Raw genomic sequence first — 24,134 nt, forward strand, 5'->3', positions numbered from 1 at the left:
CCATGACTAACACCACCCCCAAAATCAAATGTGCATCTAACATGAATATTATCCCTGTTTGCCTCTCATGATTCTCTTGTGCTACTTTAAACCAAGGAATACGTAGTAAATGAAAACCAAAATAACTACAGATGTTGGAAATTAGAAACAAAAACAAAAATTGCTGGAAAAATTCAACAGTTCTGGCAGCATCTGTGGAGAGAAATCAGTTAATGTTTCAGGTCCAGTGACCCCTCTTCAAAACTGCCTGAAGTAATAAATACTTTTCTTCAGGGCGAGGAGTAGAATGGTAACATCGTTTTAATGGTTATGTAGGAAATTGCACTAGTCATTCTAGTTGAAGATTGATATCAGGGAGTCAATGTAATCAGTATCTGTATTTGTCTGGACAACTATTTGTTTTCATTATTATAATTTTATGCATGTGCATGTGCTGCTCCACCTAGTGGTAGCATTAACCACTAAAGCAGCCACAGGGTTTGCACCATTTAATTCCTGCTCAATTGCATGTGGCTCCTATTACCCTTACTTACCATTTAACTTGTAGGATCCAATATTCTGTACTTCTGGCTGGTTGCATCAGGTCTTTTAATTCACCTTGAAGCTTAATTACTTGGCTTTTAAAAGACTATCAAAGAGTATGCCTTCATAAATATGTTTGACTTTAGATGATAGAACTCTGTACACCCTATATAAAGCATTGCATCTAAACAAGTCTCAACCAACTTTAAACAGGTGGGTCCAGTTCGATAACATCTTGGAAATCGTGTGCCAATGGTCCTACAAACCATTGTGACTGCACTGGGAACAGACATTCCAAACTACAATGCTGGCACATTCAGTTTTTAGGCTCACAAGTTGTTTGGCAGTAAAACGTTTTGCTGAATTTCTAGGCCAGTACATTTCAGAATCATACACCATGCCGAATTAGCTAATCCATTAGCCAAACCTCACTTTATTGTCCAAACATTACTCAATTCGGACCCAAACCCATGGAATTGGTTTTTACTCTTAAGTTATCATTGCCTCTTAGCTCCAATACCCCTTGAATGTGAACTTACAATCCTCCAAAAGTTGATCCTTCTGGTGAGAACTGTTGGTCCATGAAAGATATCAGCCATTCCTGACCTTCCCTCTGACAATGGAGTCCATCCACACCAAGATCACTACAGTTTGACTGGAATTCTTACAATGTCCAAACTGTCTGAACCTGGGCCTTCTTCTAACTGTCGTAGTCATTTTTGCCCCTTTATAGTAACTGATAGCAAACCAATCACAACCACATCAAATATTTCCCTGTTAATCAGGATGTCTGAGAGCTAATCTTCCTTGGTGTATTTCACACACAGTTCAGCCAGGTATCATCAATTAAACAATGCAGACTTTTTCCATGAAATAAAAGCTCCAGAGAAAATGATCAGTTCACAAAAACAGACTGTGCTGGAGAATCTCAGCAGGTCTAGCAACATCTGTGCAGAGAACAACAGAACTGATGAAGTGTCACTGGGACTTGAAATGTTAACTGTTTTTCTCTTCACAGCTGCTACCCAATCTGCTGAATTTCTCCAGCATTTTCTTTCACAGTCTCAGATTTCCAGCATCTGCAGTTCATCGGTTAATTTTATATTATTATCATCAGCTCAACCACTCATTCTTGCATTTGCTGCATTCTTCCATCTCATTTCAGGTTTCCATCATGTGTGGTAGTCTTCTGATCACAATATAATATAATCATTTTTTGTTGTCAATACTTAAGATAGTCCAGAACCACGGGCAGAGAGAAATGCCAATTTCGTTTTTTTTGCTGATGAGCTCCAGCTTGAAAACATTTGCACCACTGATGTTGAACTCAAAAATATATCCCAAAATGTGAAGTTATTTTTCCTCTCTGCATACAATGGTTTTCTCTACAGTTCATGCAGTTAGTCATTACAGGGGAACCTCGATTATCTGAATATTGGATTATTCGGCAAGATCGCAAGGTCTCGATGCTTGGCTAAACAAATTATCCGGAATTTCGATTATCTGGAATTCAATTAACCAAACAAAATACTCCCTGCCTATGTCTTTTGGATAATCGAGTTCCTCTGTATCTGCACATGAGCCTGAGAGCGTACGGTCCAAGCTCCAGGTTTTGGAAGAAGTTCGTGACCTCAGGATCAACAGTTGTGCAGATGCAGCCTATCAATGTTCCACATGTGGTGATCAGCAATAATACACCAATCATAGCATTGACTTCCGGTTCCAGAAGTCACTGCTGCGCAAGGGTCCCAGAGGCCCAGGCAGCTGGTGAGAAAATTGGAGGGAACATTGAGATAAAACCAATCAGAAGGAACTAGGCTGTAGTATTGAAATTGCAAACTTTATATTAATTGAGGGTAATATTGGTCTAGGTTTTCCACTTCTCAGCACACAGCAGGAAATCCTGTTGGCTTTTCGGTTGTTGGAAATTCATGATCTGGTAGTTCAGAGCTTTTCCATTGTATCCCTGAAGTGTTACAGAAGTAGAAAATCTAGGCCATAATGTTGTGAGCTGCATTGAGAATGTTCAATCTTATTTCAGTCTCAGAGAGAAAGCTTTTTGTCCCGTCAATGTATGCAGCCTTCAATAGACTTATGCTACTCAGTGAAATCCAGAGTTGAGACTGTGGGTCCCCCATGTTTGGGTTTCAGTCTGCCAGAGCTTCAACACCGAGTATTGAGAGAGCACATTGTTGCCAAACGGCCATGAATAACTCTTCACTGTCTTGCTCATTTCTTTTACACAGGTTTCTATTCCTCTGGAATACTTCTGGAAAGGGGAAAGAAAATCACAACATAGGAAACTTAAAAACATATTTTTAACCAAATTCATTTTAAAGCTCAACTCCATTCCAAAGTTATGATCTTGAGAATATTTGTTTCATTTTAATTATAGCAGCTGTACTTTGCCACCATGGAAGGGCAGCAGTTCTGCATGTTTCTGCTCTCAGTAACAGTCCTGTCTCATGGTCTCTGTGGGTACATGAATAGGAAGGGTTTAGAGGGATATGGGCCAGTGCAGCTGGCCAGTGCAGAATGACACCAACATCCTGATACCAACTGCAGTTGTTCAAAGAGACCTCCCTCATGGCCTTATCTGATGATGATGCCATGTGGTGTCCCTCAAGCAAGATAATCAATCAGCTCTCTCTTGTTATTACCACCCACAGTCTGAGTGACAACTTTCATTCAAACAAATAAAATGTAACTTACTTTGTATACAAGGTACATGCATAGAATGGGAGGCAGACACATTGCCATTACAATGAATATCAGCATATTCCTGGTTATTCCTTCAAACTGGTTAGATTCACCTGTATTAAAATAAAAATCAGTCATTCCAGTATCTAATGTCGTAAATACATGTTTATACATACAAATGAGGAATTAGTGAGTAATTGAGCTATATGAGGTCATAGAATTATATAGCACAGAAACAGATACTTCCATCCAACTTGTCCACGCTGTCCAGATATCCTAAAGTGATCTAGTCCCATTTGCCAGCATTTGGCCCTTGTCCCTCTAAACCCTTTCTATTCATGTACCCATCCAGATGCCTTTTAAGTACTGTAAATGTACTCAACTCACTATCTCCTCTGACAGCTCATTCTATACATGCACCGTCCTCTGTTTGAAAAAGCTGCTCCTCAGGTCCCTTTTAAATCTTTCCCCTTTCACCTTAAACCTATATCCTCCAATTTTGAACTCCCCTATCCTGCGAAAAAGACCTTGGCTATTCACCGTCACCATGCCCCTCGTGATTTTATAAACATCTTTAAGGTCACCCCTCAGCCTCCAGAGAAAAATAGCCCCTCAGATTTCTTCACACCTTTATTCTCAATCTAAACTGAGAAACTGATCTCATGTCTTTGAATGAACCTTGAAACCACGTTGTTCTAACTCAAAGCACCACCAACTGAGCCACCAAATAATTATCAGGTGAGGGTGGGATTAGTTACCACCCCACCCATTGCTGAAACATTTGACACCATTTACTGTTACATGTCTAATTGCCAAATGGGTGAGGTACCATGGGATGGATAGAGCCAGTCCTGTGGGCTTTCTGCAATTGCAGCTTAGTTTGATTAATTATCCAAAGCCACAATGGAATCTGCTTTGACCACACTCTCAGCAACCCTTGCAAATTTTAGCCACTCATGAGGTTAAAGTTCTTCCTCACATTGCTGTTGTTTGTTTTGCCATTTGTCTTAAACTGATACCTTCAGATTCTTGTCATTCCACAGAAGAGAATAGGTTTCTCCCTATCTACTCTGTCCAGACCTTTCATGATTCTGAACACATCTGATTAATTCCCTTCGAAGGATCCTTTTCTAAGAAGAACTACCCCAGCTTCCTCAAATCAGTCGGTCTTCAAAACAAATTCTACAGGCACAGCATTCAACCACATGACATAGAAGAAGAAATATGACATCCAGCCCATCACATCTGCTCCACATTCAATGAGATCATGGCTGATTTTACAATTCTCAACTGCCTTTTCCCCATAAGCCTTGATTTCAAGTCTTTCTCAGCATTGAACATATTCAACAGACAAGTCTTGACAGCACTCTGTAGTAAAGAATTCCACAGATTCAATACCATTTGAAAGAAGAAGTTCCTCCTTATCCCTGTCTTAAATGTGCTACTCTGAGAATGTGCCCTTTGGTCCTAGACTGTCCCCCAAGGGGAAACAATCTTCCTGCACCTGCCCTGTCAAGTTCCCTAAGAATTTTGAAGGTTTCAATAAGATTTCCTCCCATCCTTCTAAACTCCAACGAGTACAGACCCAGCCCACTTAAACTCTCCTCATAAGACAGACCCTCCATACCTGGTATCAGCCTAATGAAACTTCTCTGGACTGCCTCCGATGTCCACTGCATCTTTCCTTAGATAAGTATCCAAACTGTGCACAGTATTCACAGTAGTTCACACAACAGGCCTGCAGTGTCATATACAGTTTTAGATATTCCATTCCCTTTGAAATGAAGGCTAACATTCCATTTGCTTTCCCTATTACTCACTGAAAGTGGATGCTAACTGTTTGTGATTCATGTACAAAGATTTTAAATCCCCTGTTCTGTAACTTTATGCAGTCTTTCTCAATTTAAATAACATTTGGCTCCTCTATTCTTCCTGCCAAAGTACATAATCTCACAATTTCCCACATTATATACCAACTACCAAGTTTTTGACCACTCGCTTAACCTGACCATATCCCTCTGCAGACAATGTCATCCTCACCAGTTGCCTTTCTACTTATTTTTTGTGTCAGCTGTAAACTTGGCTACCACAAATTCACTCAATCATGAAAAGCAGCAGCCCTAGAATAACACTGCATATTTTCCTACAGTCCTGAAAGCTTGCCGTTAATTTCTGTTTGAGATTAGATTCCTTACAGTGTGGAACCAGGTCCTTCGACCCAACAAGTCCACACCGCCCCTCCAAAGAGTAACCCACCCAGACCCATTTCTCTCTGACTAATGCACCTAACACTATGGGCAATTTAGCATGACCAATCCACCTAACCTGCACATCTTTGGACTGTGGGAGGAAACTGGAGCACGCTGGAGGAAACCCATGCAGACACGGGGAGAATATGCAAACTCCACACAGACAGTCACTCGAAGCTGGAATTGAACTTGGAACCCTGGTGCTGTGAGGCAGCAGTGCTAACCACTGAGCCACTGTGCCGCCCCCATGTAATTTCTTGCTACTCAACCAATTTTATCACCATGTTGCCACTCTCCATTTTATTCTGTTAACATCAACTTGTTCATTTCCAAAAGCTTTTCCATGACAAGAATTAAATTTAATAGCTGCACGTTGTACCATGCTTCCACCTGTTTTGACTTGCAAACTTCCTGTCCTGGTGACTAATCAATTTTAAATATAGACAGCCTTTCTAATACCTCCTCTTGATCAAACATTTCAACTACTCTCTCGTTCAACATGAATTTGGCATCTTCATTGCTAAAGAAAGTTGCAAAGTGTACATTTAAACCCTTAGCCATACTCTGCATTATTTGAGGACACTGTTTTAATTCCTAAATAATCCCATGACTAACTCATTTATATGTTTTTGATTCCCTTTTATGTTAGCTGCTGGAATTTTCTCATACAATATCTTTGCCCCTCAGAATTCTGCCTTTCTCTGTACCTCTCTGAACTGAGTCTAGTCAGCCTGGTTCTCAATTGGTGAATTATTAACCTGACATCTGTCATAAGCACCCATTTTCTTCATCTTAGGATCATCATTCAATGAGCACTAGCTCTGGTTGTTCTACCTTTCCTATTTTTGGGAATTGTCTCAAATATTTAATCCATAAAGTCGCAGTTTTGTCTGCCATCTTCCATTTCAACAGACTTGAGCCTGATCCATTCTCACTGCATTTTCTAAACCTCTTGTGTGGGACATGGTTTTTACTGGCAAGGTGGAATTTGTTGCCCATCCCAGTTTTCCTATAACTGGTTGGTCTTCGGCCATTTCCGAAGGTGATTAAGTGTCAACCACGTTGCTGTGGGTCTGAAGTCACATGTGAGACAGACCAAGTAAGAATGGCAGACTAAAGGACATTAGCCAACCAGATGGGTTCTCATGACAATTGACAATGGTTACATGGTTATTACTGGACCAACTTTTAACTCCATAATTCTTTTCAATGCAATTCAGATTCCACCACCTATCATATGAGATTCAAATTCATAACTTCAGAACATTATCCAGAGTTTCTGGATTACTGGTCCAGTGACATTATCACTATATCACAATCTCACCTTTTCACTCCAATGAAATTGACCCTCCTCTAATTGAGTACTTTTACTCTGGATTGCTCCTTGTACTATTTTGTGGCTAACCTATACATTATGACCAGGTCCCTTTCGGAATGACCAGTGGGGTACCACAAGGTTCGGTGCTGGGACTGCAGCTGTTTACAATATATATCAATGATATAGATGAAGGCATTAAAAGTAATATTAGCAAAGTTGCTGATGACACAAAGCTGGGTGGCAGGGTGAAATGTGAGGAGGATGTTATGAGATTACAGGGTGAATTGGACAGGTTAGGTGAGTGGACAGATGCATGGCAGATGCAGTTTAATGTGGATAAAGTGGTTATCCGCTTTGGTGGCAAGAACAGGAAGGCAGATTACTATCTAAATGGAGTCAAGTTAGGTAAAGGGGAAGTACAATGAGATCTAGGTGTTCTTGTACATCGGTCAATGAAAGCAAGCATGCAGGTACAGCAGGCAGTGAAGAAAGCTAATAGCACGCTGGCCTTCATAACAAGAGGAATTGAATGTAGGAGCAAAGAGGTCCGTCTGCAGCTGTACAAGGCCTTGGTGAGACCGCAGCTGGAGTAGTGTGTGCAGTTTTGGTCTCCAAATTTGAGGAAGGACATTCTGGCTATTGAGGGAGTGCAGCGTAGGTTCACGAGGTCAATTCCCGGAATGGTGGGACTATCATGTGTTGAAAGATTGGAGCGACTGGGCTTGTCTACATTTGTGTTTAGAAGGATGAGAGTGGTTCTGATTGATACGTATAAGATTATTAAAGGAGTGGACACTCTGGAGGCAAGAAGCATGTTTCTGCTGATGGGTGAGTCCCAAACCAGAGGACACAGTTTAAAAATAAGGGGTAGCCATTTAGAACAGAGTTAAGGAGAAATCTCTTCATCCAGAGAGTGGTGGATATATGGAATGCTCTGCCCCAGAAGGTAGTGGAGGCCAAGTCTCTGGATACTTTCAAGAAAGAGATGGACAGAGTTCTTAAAGATAGTGGAATCAAGAATTATGGGGATAAGGCAGGAACAGGATACTGATTATGGATGATCAGCCATGATCATAATGAATGGTTGTGCTGGCTCAAAGGGCTGAATGGCCTACTCCTGCAACTATTGTCTATTGTCTATAATAACATTATCAGTGCTTTTCATTGCGAGAATGAGGATTATGAAAGGTGTGCGGTGAGGGCTTTCAGAAGATAAAACCCGAGCAAAGTTAGCAAGGGAAAAAAAGATCATGGAAGATCCACATCAAAAACATAGAATACAGAATTATTTAGCTGAAACAGCAGTGTGTTCATGCTCACAGTTGAATGCCAATTGTAACCATGGCAACTCCCTCACCATAACTAATCGCAAGTAGTTCAAAAACAGAAAGGAAATCTCACTGGAAATTCAGCTAACCTATAAATACCCTGACAGAGCCCATAGAAAACACCACTTACATAAAACAGCATACAACAAAGTTCCTACCAAGGCCACATCCCAATTGTCTCACACACTGCAGCCTTCGCCAACTGATGTTGCCATGACCACAGTGATCATGACTTGTAGAAAGACACAACAACTTGCATTTTTAAAGTACTTTTAGGAAAGTTCTCGAAGCAAATAGTTCAAATGACGGCCTGCAGGGAGGGAAATCTCCAAGGCCCAAACCTTTTAACTGTTGTTTAGAAGGATTTGCATCCACTCATACAAGGAACACAAAGTCTGCATTCAGTACAGTAAGCAATTAGGAAGGCAAATGGCAAGTTGTTCTTCCACTGCAAGGAGATTGGAATAGAAGAACAAGTAAATCTTGTTGCAATTGTATTACAGCAGTTTGGTGCAATAACACCTGGAATACTGTGAGCAGTTTTGGTCACCATATCTAAGGAAGAATATACTTGCCTTGGAGGCAGTAGAGGAAAAGTTCACCAGATTAGTTTCTTTCTGGATGAGAGAGTAGCCCTTTGATGAAAGGCTGAGTAAATTAACTCTATACTCTTTAAAGCTTAGAAGAATGAGAAGCAATCTCATTGAAACATACACGATTCTGAAGGGGCTTGACCAGGTAAACACTAGAAAGTTGTTTCTACTGACTGGGGAACCTAGACCATAGGGCTACAGGTCAGGTTAATGGCCAATCATTTAGGAATAAGATGATGAAAATGTTTTTAACTCAGAGTTGTGAATCTTTGTATCTGTTTACACCAAGAGAATTGTGGACACCCAAAAGTACATTTAAGATGGAGATGGATAGATATATTTTAATTTTTCAGGAAATCAGAGGATATGGTCTCACTGGCCTCCTCCAGTGGTCCCCAACATTACAGATACCAGTCTTCAGCCAATTCGATTCACTCCATGCGATATCAAGAAATAGTTGGAGGCACTGGACACTGCAAAGGCTATGGGCCCTGACAACATTCCAGAAATAGTACTGAAGACTTATGCTCCAGAATTTGCTGCTCCCCTAGTCAGGCTCTTCCAGTATAGCTACAACACTGGCGTCTACCCAACAATGTGTAAAATTGTCTAGGTAGGTCCTGTACATGAAGAAGGACTTGTGCCCGAAACGACGATTCTCCTGCTCCTCGGATGCTGCCTGGCCTGCTGTGTTTTTCCAGCACCACATTTTTCATCTCTGGTCTCCAGCATCTGCAGTCCTCACTTTCTCCCTATACATGAAAAGCAGGACAAATACAACCCAGCCAATTCTGCCTCATCGGTCTACTCTTGATCATCAGCAAAGTGATGTAAGATGTCATTAACAGATGCCCAGTTTAGGTTCCTCGAGGGTCACCTAGCTCCTGACCTCATTATAGCCTTTGTTCAATCTTGGACAAAACAGCTGAATTCAAGAGGTGAAGTGAGAGTGACAGCCCTTGACATCAAGGCCACATTCAAACAAATGTGGCATCAAGGAGCCCTCACAAAACTGAAATCAATGGGAATCGAGGACAAATTGGTTGGAGACATACCTGACGTGTAGGAAAATGGCAGTGGTTGTTAGAGGTCAGTCATCCCCACTCCACTGTAGTAGTTACTCAAGGTAGTCTCCTTGATGTTGAATGCTATTACCATCACTGAATACACCACTATTACCATCCTGGGGTAACTATTAATCAGAAAATCAACTACACTCACCATTTAAACACAGTGGCTACAAAAGCAAGTCAGAGGCTAGGAATACTATGGCAAATAACTCACCTCCTGACTCCCCAAAGCCTGTCTACTATCTACAAGGCATAAGAAAGGAATGTGTTGGAATGCTTGTCTGGATAGATGCAGCTCCAACAACATTCAAGAAGCTTGACACCATCCAGGGAAAAGCAGCCCACTTGATTGGCATCACATCCACAAGTATCCTTTCCCTTCACTACTGACACTCAGTAGCAGCTGTGTGCTCTAACTACAAGATGCACTGCAGAATTCACCAAAGATCCTTAGACAACACCTGTCAAACCCACAATCACTTACATCTAGAAAGATGAGGGCAGCAGATACATAAGAACACCACCACCTGCAAGTTTCCCTCCAAGTCACTCACCATCCTGACTTGGAAATATATTGTCATTTTTTTCTCTGTCACTAGGTCAAAATCTGGAAATTCCTAATGGCACTGTGGGTCTACCTGCAACACATGGATTGCAGAAATTCAAAACGTCAGATCACTATCACCTTCACAAGGGCATCTAGGGACAGCAAGTACATTCTGGGCAGCCAGCAACTCCCATGTCCCACAAACGATTTTTTAAAATAAGGAGGTGGGCAGCAAAGTGGAATTGAGGTAAAAGGATCATCCATGATTATGTTGAATTGTGGACAAATCTCGAGGGGGAAAATAGTCTACTTTTCCTCATAAAATAAAGAAAAATGAAAGAATTGCAAATGCTGTTTATCAGAAACAAAAACAGAAATTGCTGGAAAAGCTCAGCAGGTCTGGCAGCATCTGTGGAGAGAAATCAGGGTTAACATTTCGGATCCAATGACCCTTCCTCAGAACTTGAGCTCCTGAAACGTTAACTCTAATTTCTCTCCACAGATGCTGCCAGACCTGCTGAGCTTTTCCAGAAATTTCTGTTTTTGCTACTCTTTCTCAGTGCATCCCTCACCTCTTCCACTGTGACCCCATTTTGGGTTTTAGATCCCAAATGAGAATTGAGAGCACAAGGAGCGTGCCTGTTAGTGGGAGCACACTGTTATAACTCAGTCAGAGCTCCATGGGGCGCATTGCTGCTTCAGAGCACACAATCCCAACATTTCAGCTCACAACCCCACATGGGGCCTCAACTCCAACTTTGGGAAGCCTTGAGTCCTGTTCTAAATGCAGAAGGTTATTTGTAATGTGAATCAGGGAGACTTTTGCACACAAAGGACAGAAGATCTGTAAACTGCTCCCCCAAAAGGTCTGAAGCTGTGACAACTGGAGCTGTCAACACCCAGGTCAATAGAGTTTTTTAAGGTAATGATAACAACGGACAAGAAACAAAGGTGGGAAAATAGAACTGATTTGATTGAGTGGTGAAGCAGGCTTGAATAGTCTCTGCTTTAACAACCTGCTCCTGTTAATATGTTTAATTAGGATGTTGCCAGGGTTGGGTGGTTTGAGCTATAGGAAGTGACTGAATAGACTGGGGCTATTTTACCTGGAGCGTCATAGGCTGAGGGGTGACCTTATAGTGGTTTATAAGGTCATGACAGGCATGGATAGGGTGAATAGACAAGGTCTTTTCCTCAAGGTAGGAGAGTCCAAAACTAGAGGGGAAAGATTTGAGAGGGACCTAAGGGACAACTTTTTCATGTGTATTGAATGAGCTGCCAGAACATGTGGTGGAGGCTGGTACAATTACAACATTTAAAAGGCATCTGGATGGGTATATGAATAGGAAGGGTTTTGAGGGATATGGGCCAAATGCTGAAAATGGAACTAGACTTATTTAGGATATTTGGTCGGCATGGATGATTTGGACCAAAGGGTCAGTTTCTGTTTCTTATCTTTTGCATCTATAACTCTGAAATGCCTCCTTTCATGTGTGAAAACTGATTCTCCAGTCTTCTTTATAGTGAGTAATCAATAGAAAGCATGGAGGTTTCCATTGAAACCTTGAGTGAAATTTTCCACTTCCTGGAGTTGGCGAGGAAGGGAAGTAATTGGAAGGTTTATCCTGGAGAGAAACTCAGCTGCTGTTCTCACTCTGCAATTACATTCAGGGCATGGGTGACTTTCTCAACTCAGCAGCAATTAAACCTGTAATTAGTCAATTAATGGTCACATAAGGGCGTCAAATGAGCACCTCCTTGACCACCTACCTCTCTGGTTAAAACAATAGCTAGTTCCCTGATTGGAAAACCATAGTAACCTGTTGAATTGTGGGAGGGGACCAACTGGCACAACCTGGAGGCCATCAGAAACACTGAGGCAGGTGAGGTTGTGACCTAAAATCCCTGGGCCTACCTTGTCTCCAAACCCTTTCTCTCTGCTGGCTCCATCCTGTAGGGAGAACAAAACTGAGGGGATGGCCTTGACTGATGGGTTTTAGAAATCTGAAGCTATTGGTATTTGGTTGGCTGGCAGCTTTTGCTAACCCATTTAGCCACTGATGAGGCCTTTGATAGGGCAAGATCCTCAACATTTATTGGCTGGCAGCTCTTAATAAATTGTTTAGTGAATGGTCTGGTGAATTGTTTCACTGGTGGAAGCAACATAAGCTCGCTTGCCCTCAAGGGAAATTGCACTTTTGCTTCTGTTGAATGAAAAAATACTATGATTAATTCACTTCTTCTCAGTATATTGTACAAATAGAGACTCATATGTTGCTGTAAAAGTGGAGTAATTGGCCCTTTTCAGCCATTTAATAAGATCATCTGAAAAAATTCTGAAACTCATTCATTTGACAACTTCCATCTAATCTTCAGCAGAGTATGAGAGAATGAGCTGTACTACTGAAAATAAGGAATAGGTTATCAAATTGGATTTGTATTTGCAGCAGAACATATTTGTGTCACAATTCTAAGCAGATTACAAATCAAATTTAGTGGAAGTTTGCCCTGGTTCCACACAAGCTCATAAATATCCAATATGTGAGTCATAAAAGATTTCCAAATTGAATCAGTGCAAAGTGACAAATAACAGTGAACTGTTGTACTTTGGGTCTCCATGTTGCTATGGTTCTTTCTTGTTGCTATGACATTTTTCTGAATCTTTCTGTTGTGTTGTGCTTCTTATGGTGAATCGCATTGGCTGTATTCGCTGTTTCTATATATTTGTGGAACATACTGTGTATATATTAATCCTGTTGCTCTCAAAAGAAATAAAGTAAAAAATGACAGCGACTTTGCAATAAGAGCATTCAAGACAGGGCATGAACTAATTAAATCTAACACTTGCCAAAAATCTCACTGCAATAACCAGAAATGACTTCTCCAAGGCCAGCCCTAATTACTGTATCTATCCAGATTGGGTCTATCGCTAAGAACTTGCTGTGTTCATGGCAGGGTCAGGCAGAGATGAAAACTGACTGAATCAAATCTTAAAGTGAAGTTGCCGAAATGTAAAGTAAGAGAGATGAAAAGAAAATCTTGCAGAATCCATGGGCCTTTCACTGATTTTCTCATATGGTACCCTGAAGTGACTGTCATAGCACTTTCATGCTATACTTATTGAGTGACTGGATTTAAAGGATAGCAAAGATGATTCTCGATAGGAGCAAGAGTGACAGGGTAATTGACATGGGGGACTTCAACTTCCCAAATATTGACTGGGAATATGATAGTTCAAGTACTTTAGATGGGTCAGTTTTTGTCCAATGTGTGCAGGATGGTTTCCTGACACAGTATGTAGACAGGCCAACAAGGGACGAGGCCACATTAGATTTGATACTGGGTAAAGAACCTGGCCAGATGTAAGGTTTGGAAGTAGGTGAGCACTTTGGTGATAGTGACCACAATTCAGTTATGTTTACTTTAGCAATGGAAAGGGATAGGTGTACACCAGAGGGCAAGAGTTACAACTGGGGAAAGACAATTATGATGCGATTAGACAAGATTTAGGATGCATAGGATGGGAAAGGAAACTGCAGGAAATGTGCACAATAGAAATGTGGAGCTTATTTGAGGAACAGCTACTGCGGGTCCTTGATAAGTATGTACCAGGCAGGCAGGAAAGAAGTTGTCAAACACAGGAGCCATGGTTTGCTAAGAAAGTTGAATCTCTTGTCAAGAGGAAGAAGAAGGCTTATGTTAGGATGAGATGTAAAGGCTCAGTTAGGGAGGTTGAGAGTTACAAGGTAGCCAGGAAAGACCTGAAGGGATAGCTAAGATGAGCAAGGGGCGGACATGAGAATTTGGTGGCAGGTAGGATCAGGGAAAAACCCTAAAGCTTCCAAAGGTAACTAAGGGATACATGAATGACTAGAGTAAGAATAGGTCTAATCAAGAATTGTAGTGAGAAATTGTGCATGGAGTCAGAGGAGATAGGGGAAGAGCTAAATGAATATTTTTCATCATTTTTCACAGTGGAAAAAGACAGTGTTGTTGAGGAGAATACTGAGAGACAGGCTACTAGACTAGTTGCGATTGAGGTTCACGAGGAGGTGGTGTTATAAATTCTGGAAAGTGTAAAAATAGATAAGTCCCCTGGGCTGGATGGGATTTATCCAAGAATTCTCTGAGAAGCCAGGGAGGAGATTGCCATGCCTATGGCTTTGACCTTAAGGTTGTTATTGTCTACAGGAATAGTGCCAGAAGACCGGAGGATAGCAAATGCTGTCCCCTTGTTCAAGAAGGGGAATAGAGACAATCCTGGTAATTATAGACCAGGAAGCCTTACTTCGGTTGTAGGTAAAGTGTTAGAAAACATTATAAGAGATAGGATTTATAATCATCTAGAGAGGAATAAGTTGACTAGAGATAGTCAGCACAGTTTTGTGAAGGGTGGGTCGTGTCTCCCAAACCTTATTGAGTTCTTTGAGAAGGAGACCAAATAGGTGGATGAGGGTAAAGCCATTGATGTGGTGTATATAGAACATAGAACATAGAACAATACAGCACAGAACAGGCCCTTCGGCCCACGATGTTTTGCCGAACATTTGTCCTCGCTTAAGCACCTATCCAATTGCCGCTTAAAGGTCACCAATGATTCTGACTCTGACACTCCCACAGGCAGCACATTCCACTCTCTGGGTAAAGAACCTACTCCTGACATCTCCCCTATACCTTCCATCCTTCACCTTAAATTTATGTCCCCTTGTAATACTCTGTTGTATCCAGGGAAAAAGTCTCTGACTGTCTACTCTATCTATTCCCCTGATCATCTTATAAACCTCTATCAAGTCACCCCTCATCCTTCACCGTTCCAATGAGAAAAGGCCTAGCACTTTCAACCTATCCTCATATGACCTATTCTCCATTCCAAGCAATATCCTGGTAAATCTCCTCTGCACCCTCTCCAAAGCTTCCACACCTTTCCTAAAATGAAGCGACCAGAACTGCACACAGTACTCTAAATGTGGCCTTACCAAGGTCCTACACAGCTGCAACATCACCTCACGACTCTTGAATTCAATCCCTCTGCTAATGAACGCTAATACACCATAGGCCTTCTTACAAGCTCTATCCACCTGAGTGGCAACTTTCAAAGACCTATGAACATAGACCCCAAGATCCCTCTGCTCCTCCACCTTACTAAGAACCCTACCGTTAACCCTGTATTCCGCATTCTTATTTGTCCTTCCAAAATGGACAACCTCACACTTGACAGGGTTGAACTCCATCTGCCACTCCTCAGCCCAGCTCTGCATCATATCTAAGCCCCTTTGCAGCCGACAACAGCCCTCCTCACAACTCCACCAATCTTCAATATGGATTCCATTAAGGCTTTTGATAAGATTCCACATGGTAGGCTACTGCACAAAATGTGGAGGCATGGGATTGAGGGCGTTTTAGCTGTCTGGATCAGAAATTGGCTAGCTGAAAGAAGACCTGACGAAGGAGCAACGCTCCGAAAGCTAGTGTGCTTCCAATTAAACCTGTTGGACTATAACCTGGTGTTGTGTGATTTGTAACTTTGTATACCCTAGTCCAACACTGGCATCTTCAAATCATGAAAGAAGACAGAGGGTGTTGGTTGATGGAAAATGTTCATCCTGGAGTTCAGTTACTAGTGGTGTATCGCAGAGATCTATTTTGGGTCTACTGCTGTTTGTCATTTTTATGAATGACCTGGATAAGGGTGCAAAAGGATGGGTTAGTAAATTTGCAGATGACACAAGGTCGATAGAGCTGTGGATAGTGTCAAAGGATGTTGTGGGTTACAGAGGGACATAGATAAGCTACAGAGCTGGGCTGAGAGGTGGCAAATGGAGTTTAATGCAGGAAAGTGTGAGGTGATTCACTTTGGAAGGAGTAACGGGAATGCAGAGTACTGGGCTAATTGTAAGATTCTTGGTAGTGTAGATGAGCAGAGAGGTCTATGTCCATGGACATAGATCCCTGGAAGTTGCTACCAAGGTTGATAGGGTTGTTAAGAAGGCATATGATGTGTTAGTTTTTATTAGTAGAGGGATCAAGTTTTGGAGCATGAGGTCATGCTGCAGCTGTACAAAACTCTGGTGTGGCCGCACTTGGAGTTTTATGTACATTTCTGGTCACCACATTATAGGAAGGATGTGGAAGCTTTGGAAAGGATTCAGAGGAGATTTACTAGGATGTTGCCTGGTATGGAGGGAAGGTCTGATGAGGAAACGTTGAGAGACTTGAGGCTGTTTTTGTTCGAGAGAAGAAGGTTGAGATGTGACTTAATTGAGTCATATATGATAATCAGAGGGTTAGATAGGGTGGACAGGGAGATCGTTTTTCCTCAGATGGTGTTGGCTAGCACAGGGGGACATAGCTTCAGATAGAATGGTGATAGATATAGGACAGATGTCAGAGGTAATTGCTTTACTCAGAAAGTAGTGGAGCGTGGAATGCACTGCCTGCAACAGTAGTAGACTCGTCAACTTTATGTGCATTTAAATGGTCATTGCATAGGTATATGGATGAGAATGGAATAGTGTAGGTTATATTGGTCTCACAGGTCAGAGCAACATTAAGGACGGAAGGGCTGTGCTGTAATGTTCTATGTTCTATGAGTCATTTATCTAAAAGATAAACACCTCCATCTCTCAAACCCATAATGCGCTGAAATTGATTTCCACCAATAATTAATCTCAGTCATTATTCACTCAGGGGTGATTTTACATGGTCCAATATAAGCAAATCTCTTGTGAAGATACTGTGTAAAGGCTTCAAACCCTGATCATCACAGAATATCTCAAAAACTGAATAACTAAGTGAGCCTAGAAGCCAGCTGTTGATGGCAAAGACCTGGACATTCCTTGCAGGTAAACAGCATTCCAAATTTTTCTTAGATGACCACACCTTTCCTTACTCTAATCTGAGGTTCCCACCTGTTTCAAGAAGTCCATTATCACCCTGGTGCCAAAGTAAAATCCGGCAGTGTGCTTTAATGATTCCTGCCCAGTGGCTCTGATATCCAGGATTATAAAGTGCTTCAAGAGGTTAGTAATTGCATACATCAGTTCCAGCCTCCCAGGTGGCCTTGATCCACTACAATTTGCCCACCATCACAACAGGTCCACAGCAGACACCATCTCCCTGTTCCTACACTCATCCCTAGAACATCTGGATAACCAGGACAGACTCCTGGTTATTGACTTTATCTCCACCTTCAACACCTTAATTCCAAGCAAACCCATCTCCAGTCTCTGAGTCTTAGGACTCTGCTCCCCTCTCTGCAACTTAAGATCCTGACACATGGACGGCAATCAGTAAGGACGGGTGACAACACCTCCTCCAAGATAATCCTCAATACCAGTGCAGCACAAGGCTATGTGCACAGCCCCTTATTAAACTCCTTATACACTCATGACTGTAAATTCAAATCTAACTCCACTTACAGTTTTGGTGATGACACCACCAGAGTGGCTCAGATCTTAAACAATGACGAGACAGAGTACAGGAAAGAGATAGAGAGCTTCCTGGTATAGTGTAAAGACAACAATCTCTCCCTCAATGTCAACAGAAGAAAGGAGCAGGTAATTGACTTCAGGAAGCAGAGTGGAGGACATGCCCCGACCTGTATCGATGGTGTTACAGCGGAGATGGTCATGAGGTTCAAGTCCCTATCACCAACAATCTGTCCTAGTCCATCCATGTTGATGCTACAGTCAAGAAAGCACACAAAAGTTTCTACTTCCTCAGAAGGCGAAGGAATTTCAGCATGTCCAAAATGACTGTTACCAATTTTTATAGATGCCCCATAGAAAGCATCGTATCCAATGGATCACAGTTTGCTATGTGAACCGCTCTGCCCAGTTACACAGATTCAAGAACAGCTTCTTCCCTGCTGTCACCAGACGTTTGATGAGACCTCTCTGGAGCTGTAACACTATATTCTACATTTGGTTCTATTATCTTGATATACTTATGTAAAATATGATTTGCCTGCATAGCACGTAAAACAATACTGTTCACTCTTTCACAGTCAAGTGACAATAATAAATCAAATCAAACCATCGTATGGTGTGACTATCCACCCATCACTTCCTCAGAGGTTCCTAGTTGAACAAACCATCATTCAATATGACTTTCATTTAGGAATGCAGAAGCTAATGGGATAGGAGAAGACTGTGTACACCATATACATAAACAATATCGCAGGAAATTATTTAAAACAACCACGTTCAGCTTTGTACTCTCCAATTATATTTTCTACAGTGAGAAAACCCACAGGAACACTGGATAACAGGGTTTAGAACTCAACAGATGACTACCTTCTGAACTCCATGACTTCAGTAGTCTCAGATCTTATCCACTGCTCCAAATATATATGACAACAGGTACAGATAATAGTTTTAATGTTGCTACTTACAGAATTGTTGTGCTCAACTTTTAGTAATTTCTAATCAACCTGTTCAGAGATGGTATTACACACCTCTGGAACAGGTGAGACTTGAAACCAGGCTTTCTGGCTCAGAGAGAAGGATGCTATCATTATGCCACAACATTGCCAGCCCCCTCTGCCTTGCACAACTATGTCTCATGATTTAATAACTCCACTGATCATAGACTTTCCCTTTAATTATATTGTGCCCTGCTTTCTACTGCCACCCTGCAGCAAACCATTTGCTGCTCCAGTACATTTTTTCAGAACTGCTACATTGCTAACCTCTTCCAATTTTGATAAAAGATCATCAAACTAAAACCTTGGGTTGAAATGTTCCTGCAGGTAAAAAAAAAATCACTGCCAGGACCAAAAAGGGGGATCCCGAGTCAGTAGCTTACCAGTGGGTGCCTGCTGCCCCATGGAGGAGGGTGACCTACCTCACAGCTGCCAGGCCATTTGTGGTGACCATGGCTGAGAGTAAACAATAAAGAAAAGGATACATTGTGTGAGTGCGTGTGTGTGAGTGCGTGTGTGTGAGTGCGTGTGTGTGAGTGCGTGTGAGTGTGTGTAAGAGCATGTGTGTGTGTGTGTGTAAGTGTGTGTATGAGCATGTGTGAGTGTGTGTGTGTGTGTGTATGAGCATGTGTGAGTGTGTGTGGGTGTGTGTGAGTGTGTGTATGAGCATGTGTGAGTGTGTGTGGGTGTGTGTGAGTGTGTGTATGAGCATGTGTGTGTGGGTGTGTGTGAGTGTGTGTATGAGCGTGTGAGTGTGTGTGTGTGTGAGTGTGTGTATGAGCATGTGTGAGTGTGTGTATGAGCATGTGTGAGTGTGTGTATGAGCATGTGTGAGTGTGTGTGGGTGTGTGTGAGTGTGTGTATGAGCATGTGTGAGTGTGTGTGGGTGTGTATGTGTGTGTGAGTGTGTGTGTGAGTGTGTGTGTGAGCGTGTGTGTGAGCGTGTGTGTGAGCGTGTGTGTGAGCGTGTGTGTGAGCGTGTGTGTGGGTGTGTGTGTGAGCGTGTGGGTGTGTGTGTGAGCGTGTGTGTGAGTGTGTGTGTGTGAGTGTGTGTGTGTGAGTGTGTGTGTGTGAGTGTGTGTGTGTGGGTGTGTGTGTGGGTGTGTGTATGAGCGTGAGTGTGTGTGTATGTGGGTGTGTGTATGAGCATGTGTGTGTGTGGGTGTGTGTATGAGCATGTGTGTGTGTGGGTGTGTGTATGAGCGTGTGTGTATGTGGGTGTGTGTGTGTGTGTGTGAGTATGAGCGTGTGTGTGAGTATGAGCGTGTGTGTGTGTGTGTGTGAGTATGAGCGTGTGTGTGTGTGTGTGTGAGTATGAGCATGTGTGTGTGTGTGGGTGTGTGTATGAGCATGTGTGTGTGTGTATGAGCGTGTGTGTGAGCATGTGTGTGTGTGTGTGGGTGTGTGTATGAGCATGTGTGTGTGTGTGTGGGTGTGTGTATGAGCATGTGTGTGTGTGTGTGGGTGTGTGTATGAGCATGTGTGTGTGTGTGTGGGTGTGTGTATGAGCATGTGTGTGTGTGTGTGGGTGTGTGTATGAGCATGTGTGTGTGTGTGTGGGTGTGTGTATGAGCATGTGTGTGTGTGTGGGTGTGTGTATGAGCGTGTGTGTGTGTGTGGGTGTGTGTATGAGCGTGTGTGTGTGTGTGGGTGTGTGTATGAGCGTGTGTGGGTGTGTGTATGAGCGTGTGTGGGTGTGTGTATGAGCGTGTGTGTGTGTGTGAGTATGAGCATGTGTGTGTGTGTATGTGGGTGTGTGTATGAGCATGTGTGTGTGTGTGGGTGTGTGTATGAGCGTGTGTGTGTGTGGGTGTGTGTGTGAGTATGAGCATGTGTGTGTGTGGGTGTGTGTGAGCATGTGTGGGTGTGTGTGAGTGTGTGTGTGTGTGTGAGTGTGTGTATGAGCGTGTGTGTGTGTGAGTGTGTGTATGAGCGTGTGTGTGTGTGAGTGTGTGTATGAGCGTGTGTGTGTGTGGGTGTGAGTATGAGCATGTGTGTGTGTGGGTGTGTGTGAGCATGTGTGGGTGTGTGTGAGCATGTGTGGGTGTGTGTGAGTGTGTGTATGAGCGTGAGTGTGTGTATGAGCGTGTGTGTGTGTGAGTGTGTGTATGAGCGTGTGTGTGTGTGAGTGTGTGTATGAGCGTGTGTGTGTGTGAGTGTGTGTATGAGCGTGTGTGTATGAGCGTGTGTGTATGAGCGTGTGTGTATGAGCGTGTGTGTATGAGTGTGTGTGTGTGTATGAGAGTGTGTATGAGCGTGTGTGTGAGTGTGTGTATGAGCGTGTGTGTGTGTGTGTGAGAGAGTGTATGAGCGAGAGAGTGTATGAGCGTGTGTGTGTGTGGGTGTGTGTGAGAGAGAGAGTGAGAGTGTGTGTGTAAGTGTCTGAGTGTGTGAATGTGTGTGTGAGTAATTATGTGAGAGTGTGTGTGAGTGTGTTTATACCGTCCATAATGGAGGCTACTGCCTAATTTACCAGCTGTTAGCACGACTGAGCTTACACTGATCACTTCTCCAAAATGCAGTAATTCTTCCCTTGCCAGTAAAGTGATAACAGGGCTGGGAATTAATTGTTTTAATTGCCACAAATCACCAAATGTTAAATTGATCTTCCAGGTACTAGATGTTGGCTTTAACTCTGTACACTCTCCAACATCATTTTACCAGCTCTCCACCTCCTCACCCATCTCCAAAGGGCTGGTCAAATCCAGCCCCTTAACTTTGATTCTCTCTCCATGGTATTTCCAACATTTTCTACATTTACTAATGAAACAAAATTGTTTCTATCTCTGAAACTGTTGATTTGCCTTTGCAGTAGACATGGACGAGTCTGTTCCCATCTGTAATAGCATCTTGAATACAGCATGAACTGTGTTTGGCTAGCACCAGAGACAGCCCTTCCAGGTGACTGAAGTGATCCTCTGAATTAAATGCTGAACATAGCTGTGGCCTTCATGGTATAAATTCAAAGTCCTCAGCACATAACAAAGTCAATATTTGCCCTCTGCAATATATCGATCTCTTCTGACACTGCTTCTTCATTTCTAACTTCAAATCATTGGCTTGGTAACCAAACTAAAACATGGCTACAAGGAGATGTGGAGTTGAAGCTTTTTGGCCCTTATTCATCTGGAATGAAATGAGGAAAACAAATCAAAAGGAAAGAACAATTTATATAGTATGAGAAGAGGGTCTGATTGGTTAGACTATCGTTGGCATGAGATGCAGCAGAAATCAAAGATAACTGATTAAAATCAACCAGGGAAATCAACTGTGTGGTCATGTAGATTGCCTTCAAGATGCAGGAAGGATTGGCTCTCTCCACAGACGTTCCCTCATTGAAACAGATGTAATGTTGAGACACAAAATGTTTTGCACAAAACGGTGAATAAAAATAGCATATACAAATTTGACAAGCCTGAAATAAAAAGCAATGCAGCAGCTGAAGAACAAAGCAAAGAATTCTAGAACTGTCAGTAAGTGGTGTAATTATCAACTAGTTCTGATTTTGTGGCAGGTGAAGAGATTTTGAGTCAAGGAAAGTTATTTGCAAACACTAAATATGTAAAAGACTGCTTTATCAGCATTGTACACTTACTTCAAAAACAAAATGAGATTTTTTTAAAAAAATGTCTTTATCAACAAAAGAGGAGGGGATAGAACAGTGAAAGTAGTCACAGATATGACCAGTCAACAGATTGAGGATATAAATTGAGCTCCTCTTATTGCTTGTAATTAAATTTTATTGTACAACAATTGAAGATTGTTTTTTCTCTGCACATATCAAAGGGACTGTATAGAGGTTGACTCGATTGCCCCATAAAAGGAGAGGGAGAACAAATTTTCTCAAGTATTATTGACTGCCCAAGGTCAGAAGGAATTCATAACATCAATTTAATCTGCTGTTACTAATGGAGCACTGAGGTTGAGAGAGTTTCAATGTTTGGTTGCAATAAAGACCTAGATCACAATGTGGTGTTATTTAATTGCACCAAGCAGTCTGTCCCCAAATGTTTCTTCCTGCATTCACCAAAGTAATGCCTCATTTACTATATATATTTTATTTCAATGATTTACTGCAAAAGCCTTCTTTTATACACATCAGTTTTGGCAGTCATGCTATGACTGCTGTCCCCATCCCCTTATTCTTCTTTCTGCGTCAGTGTTGTTTGTATTATTGCTCAGCTCCAAAGAGTGGTTGATAGCTGAAATGTCAAATGATGCATGTTCTGGACAGATACTACCTGAGTACCTTCAGAAGTTTTGCATTTATCTACCCACCCAGTCCCTGCAAGTCACCAGACTTGACATGAATTGTCTCAAACTCTTTGATCTCTTATCAGTCATGTTTGAGGTATCTATTGTTTTTGGGGTAGAGTGACACAGGCTATACATCCGTACGTTTGAAGATATAATAGTTTAAAAGTTCCAACTGATTGGAGCTGTTACAAGTTAAATTGAGACAAGGTAAAATACTTAGAAACGCAAAACCACTTCAAGATGTAGTTAAAATAACAAAAGAATTAACATTGGAGGAGTGAAGGGGACATTTAAAAAGAGAGACTCTCTACAATCCAGAAACCATCAAAATCTTCTCAGGAAGACATTACCAAATGCAAAGTACAGGCAGTGATACCATAGGCAGTTACACCAAAAAAACCCCTTAGAAATACACAGTACAGCCTGTGTTCCAAGGGACATTCTGGGGATATGTGAGAGGGAAGCTGCTATATTTATTTCTCTCTCTTAGAAATGGCCTGCTTCCTGTGGAAATAATCACAGATAAGGAACATTAGGGAGCTGAGAATATTTAAAAGTTGCAACATTTGCTACTGATGACTACACTCAAGAAACCAGTGAATGACCTCAGGTTTAAACCTTGTATCTCAAAAACAATTAAAGGACTCTTAAAATTTATTTTCTTTTATCTTCCTTCATATTGGATTTTACCCCTATGCCTGTATGTGAGAGAAAACAAGTGACTGAATGAAATTGATGTTGCATTTTTATTGTTTTTCATGGGGTTAGCAGGTAATATCATTGATTTCCTTCATTCTAGAAAGCCTTTTGATTAATCCCTTATTGCTTATAATAAAAAATAATTAACTGCATTTTAACAGGAGAAATATACAATCTCAGGTGAAAAAGAATTTAAAACTTAACTGTGATTAACAGAGAAGGTTGAAAAGAGGAAGCTAATATATCCCTTCTCATTTGGTTGTTACAAGAAATCTTTTGGGGAAGATTTCTATATTGCAACATTATGATATTCCATTCTGATGATACAGAATAAGTTATTCCTGGGTATCACTGCTCACTTATGGTTTCATCAAAACTTCTGGTGGGGCAAATTACAAGTAAACACCTGAGCTAAAAGTTCAAAACACT

General features: G+C 41.8%; 1 protein-coding gene across 3 annotated transcripts in view; it reads right to left on the reverse strand.

The window, feature by feature from the left end:
• Positions 1-935: 935 nt before the first annotated feature.
• LOC122564336 (CD83 antigen-like) overlaps positions 936-24,134 on the reverse strand; it is a 29,199-nt gene continuing 6,000 nt past the window's right edge. For 2 of the 3 annotated variants that reach the window (XM_043719060.2, XM_043719061.2), the window contains exons 4-5: positions 3,235-3,335; positions 936-2,791 (exon numbers count right to left, since the gene is read on the reverse strand). In XM_043719060.2, the coding sequence (XP_043574995.2) occupies positions 2,624-2,791; positions 3,235-3,335 (269 nt within the window). In that variant the 3' untranslated portion in view covers positions 936-2,623. Of the gene's footprint in view, positions 2,792-3,234; positions 3,336-21,306; positions 21,876-24,134 lie in introns of those variants that run through there. The other variant, XM_043719062.2, reaches the window with a different exon arrangement.

The sequence above is a fragment of the Chiloscyllium plagiosum genome, unplaced genomic scaffold (assembly GCF_037043375.1).
Source record: "Chiloscyllium plagiosum isolate Xiang-an unplaced genomic scaffold, Cpla_swu_hap1 HiC_scaffold_34, whole genome shotgun sequence".
NCBI lineage: Eukaryota > Metazoa > Chordata > Chondrichthyes > Orectolobiformes > Hemiscylliidae > Chiloscyllium > Chiloscyllium plagiosum.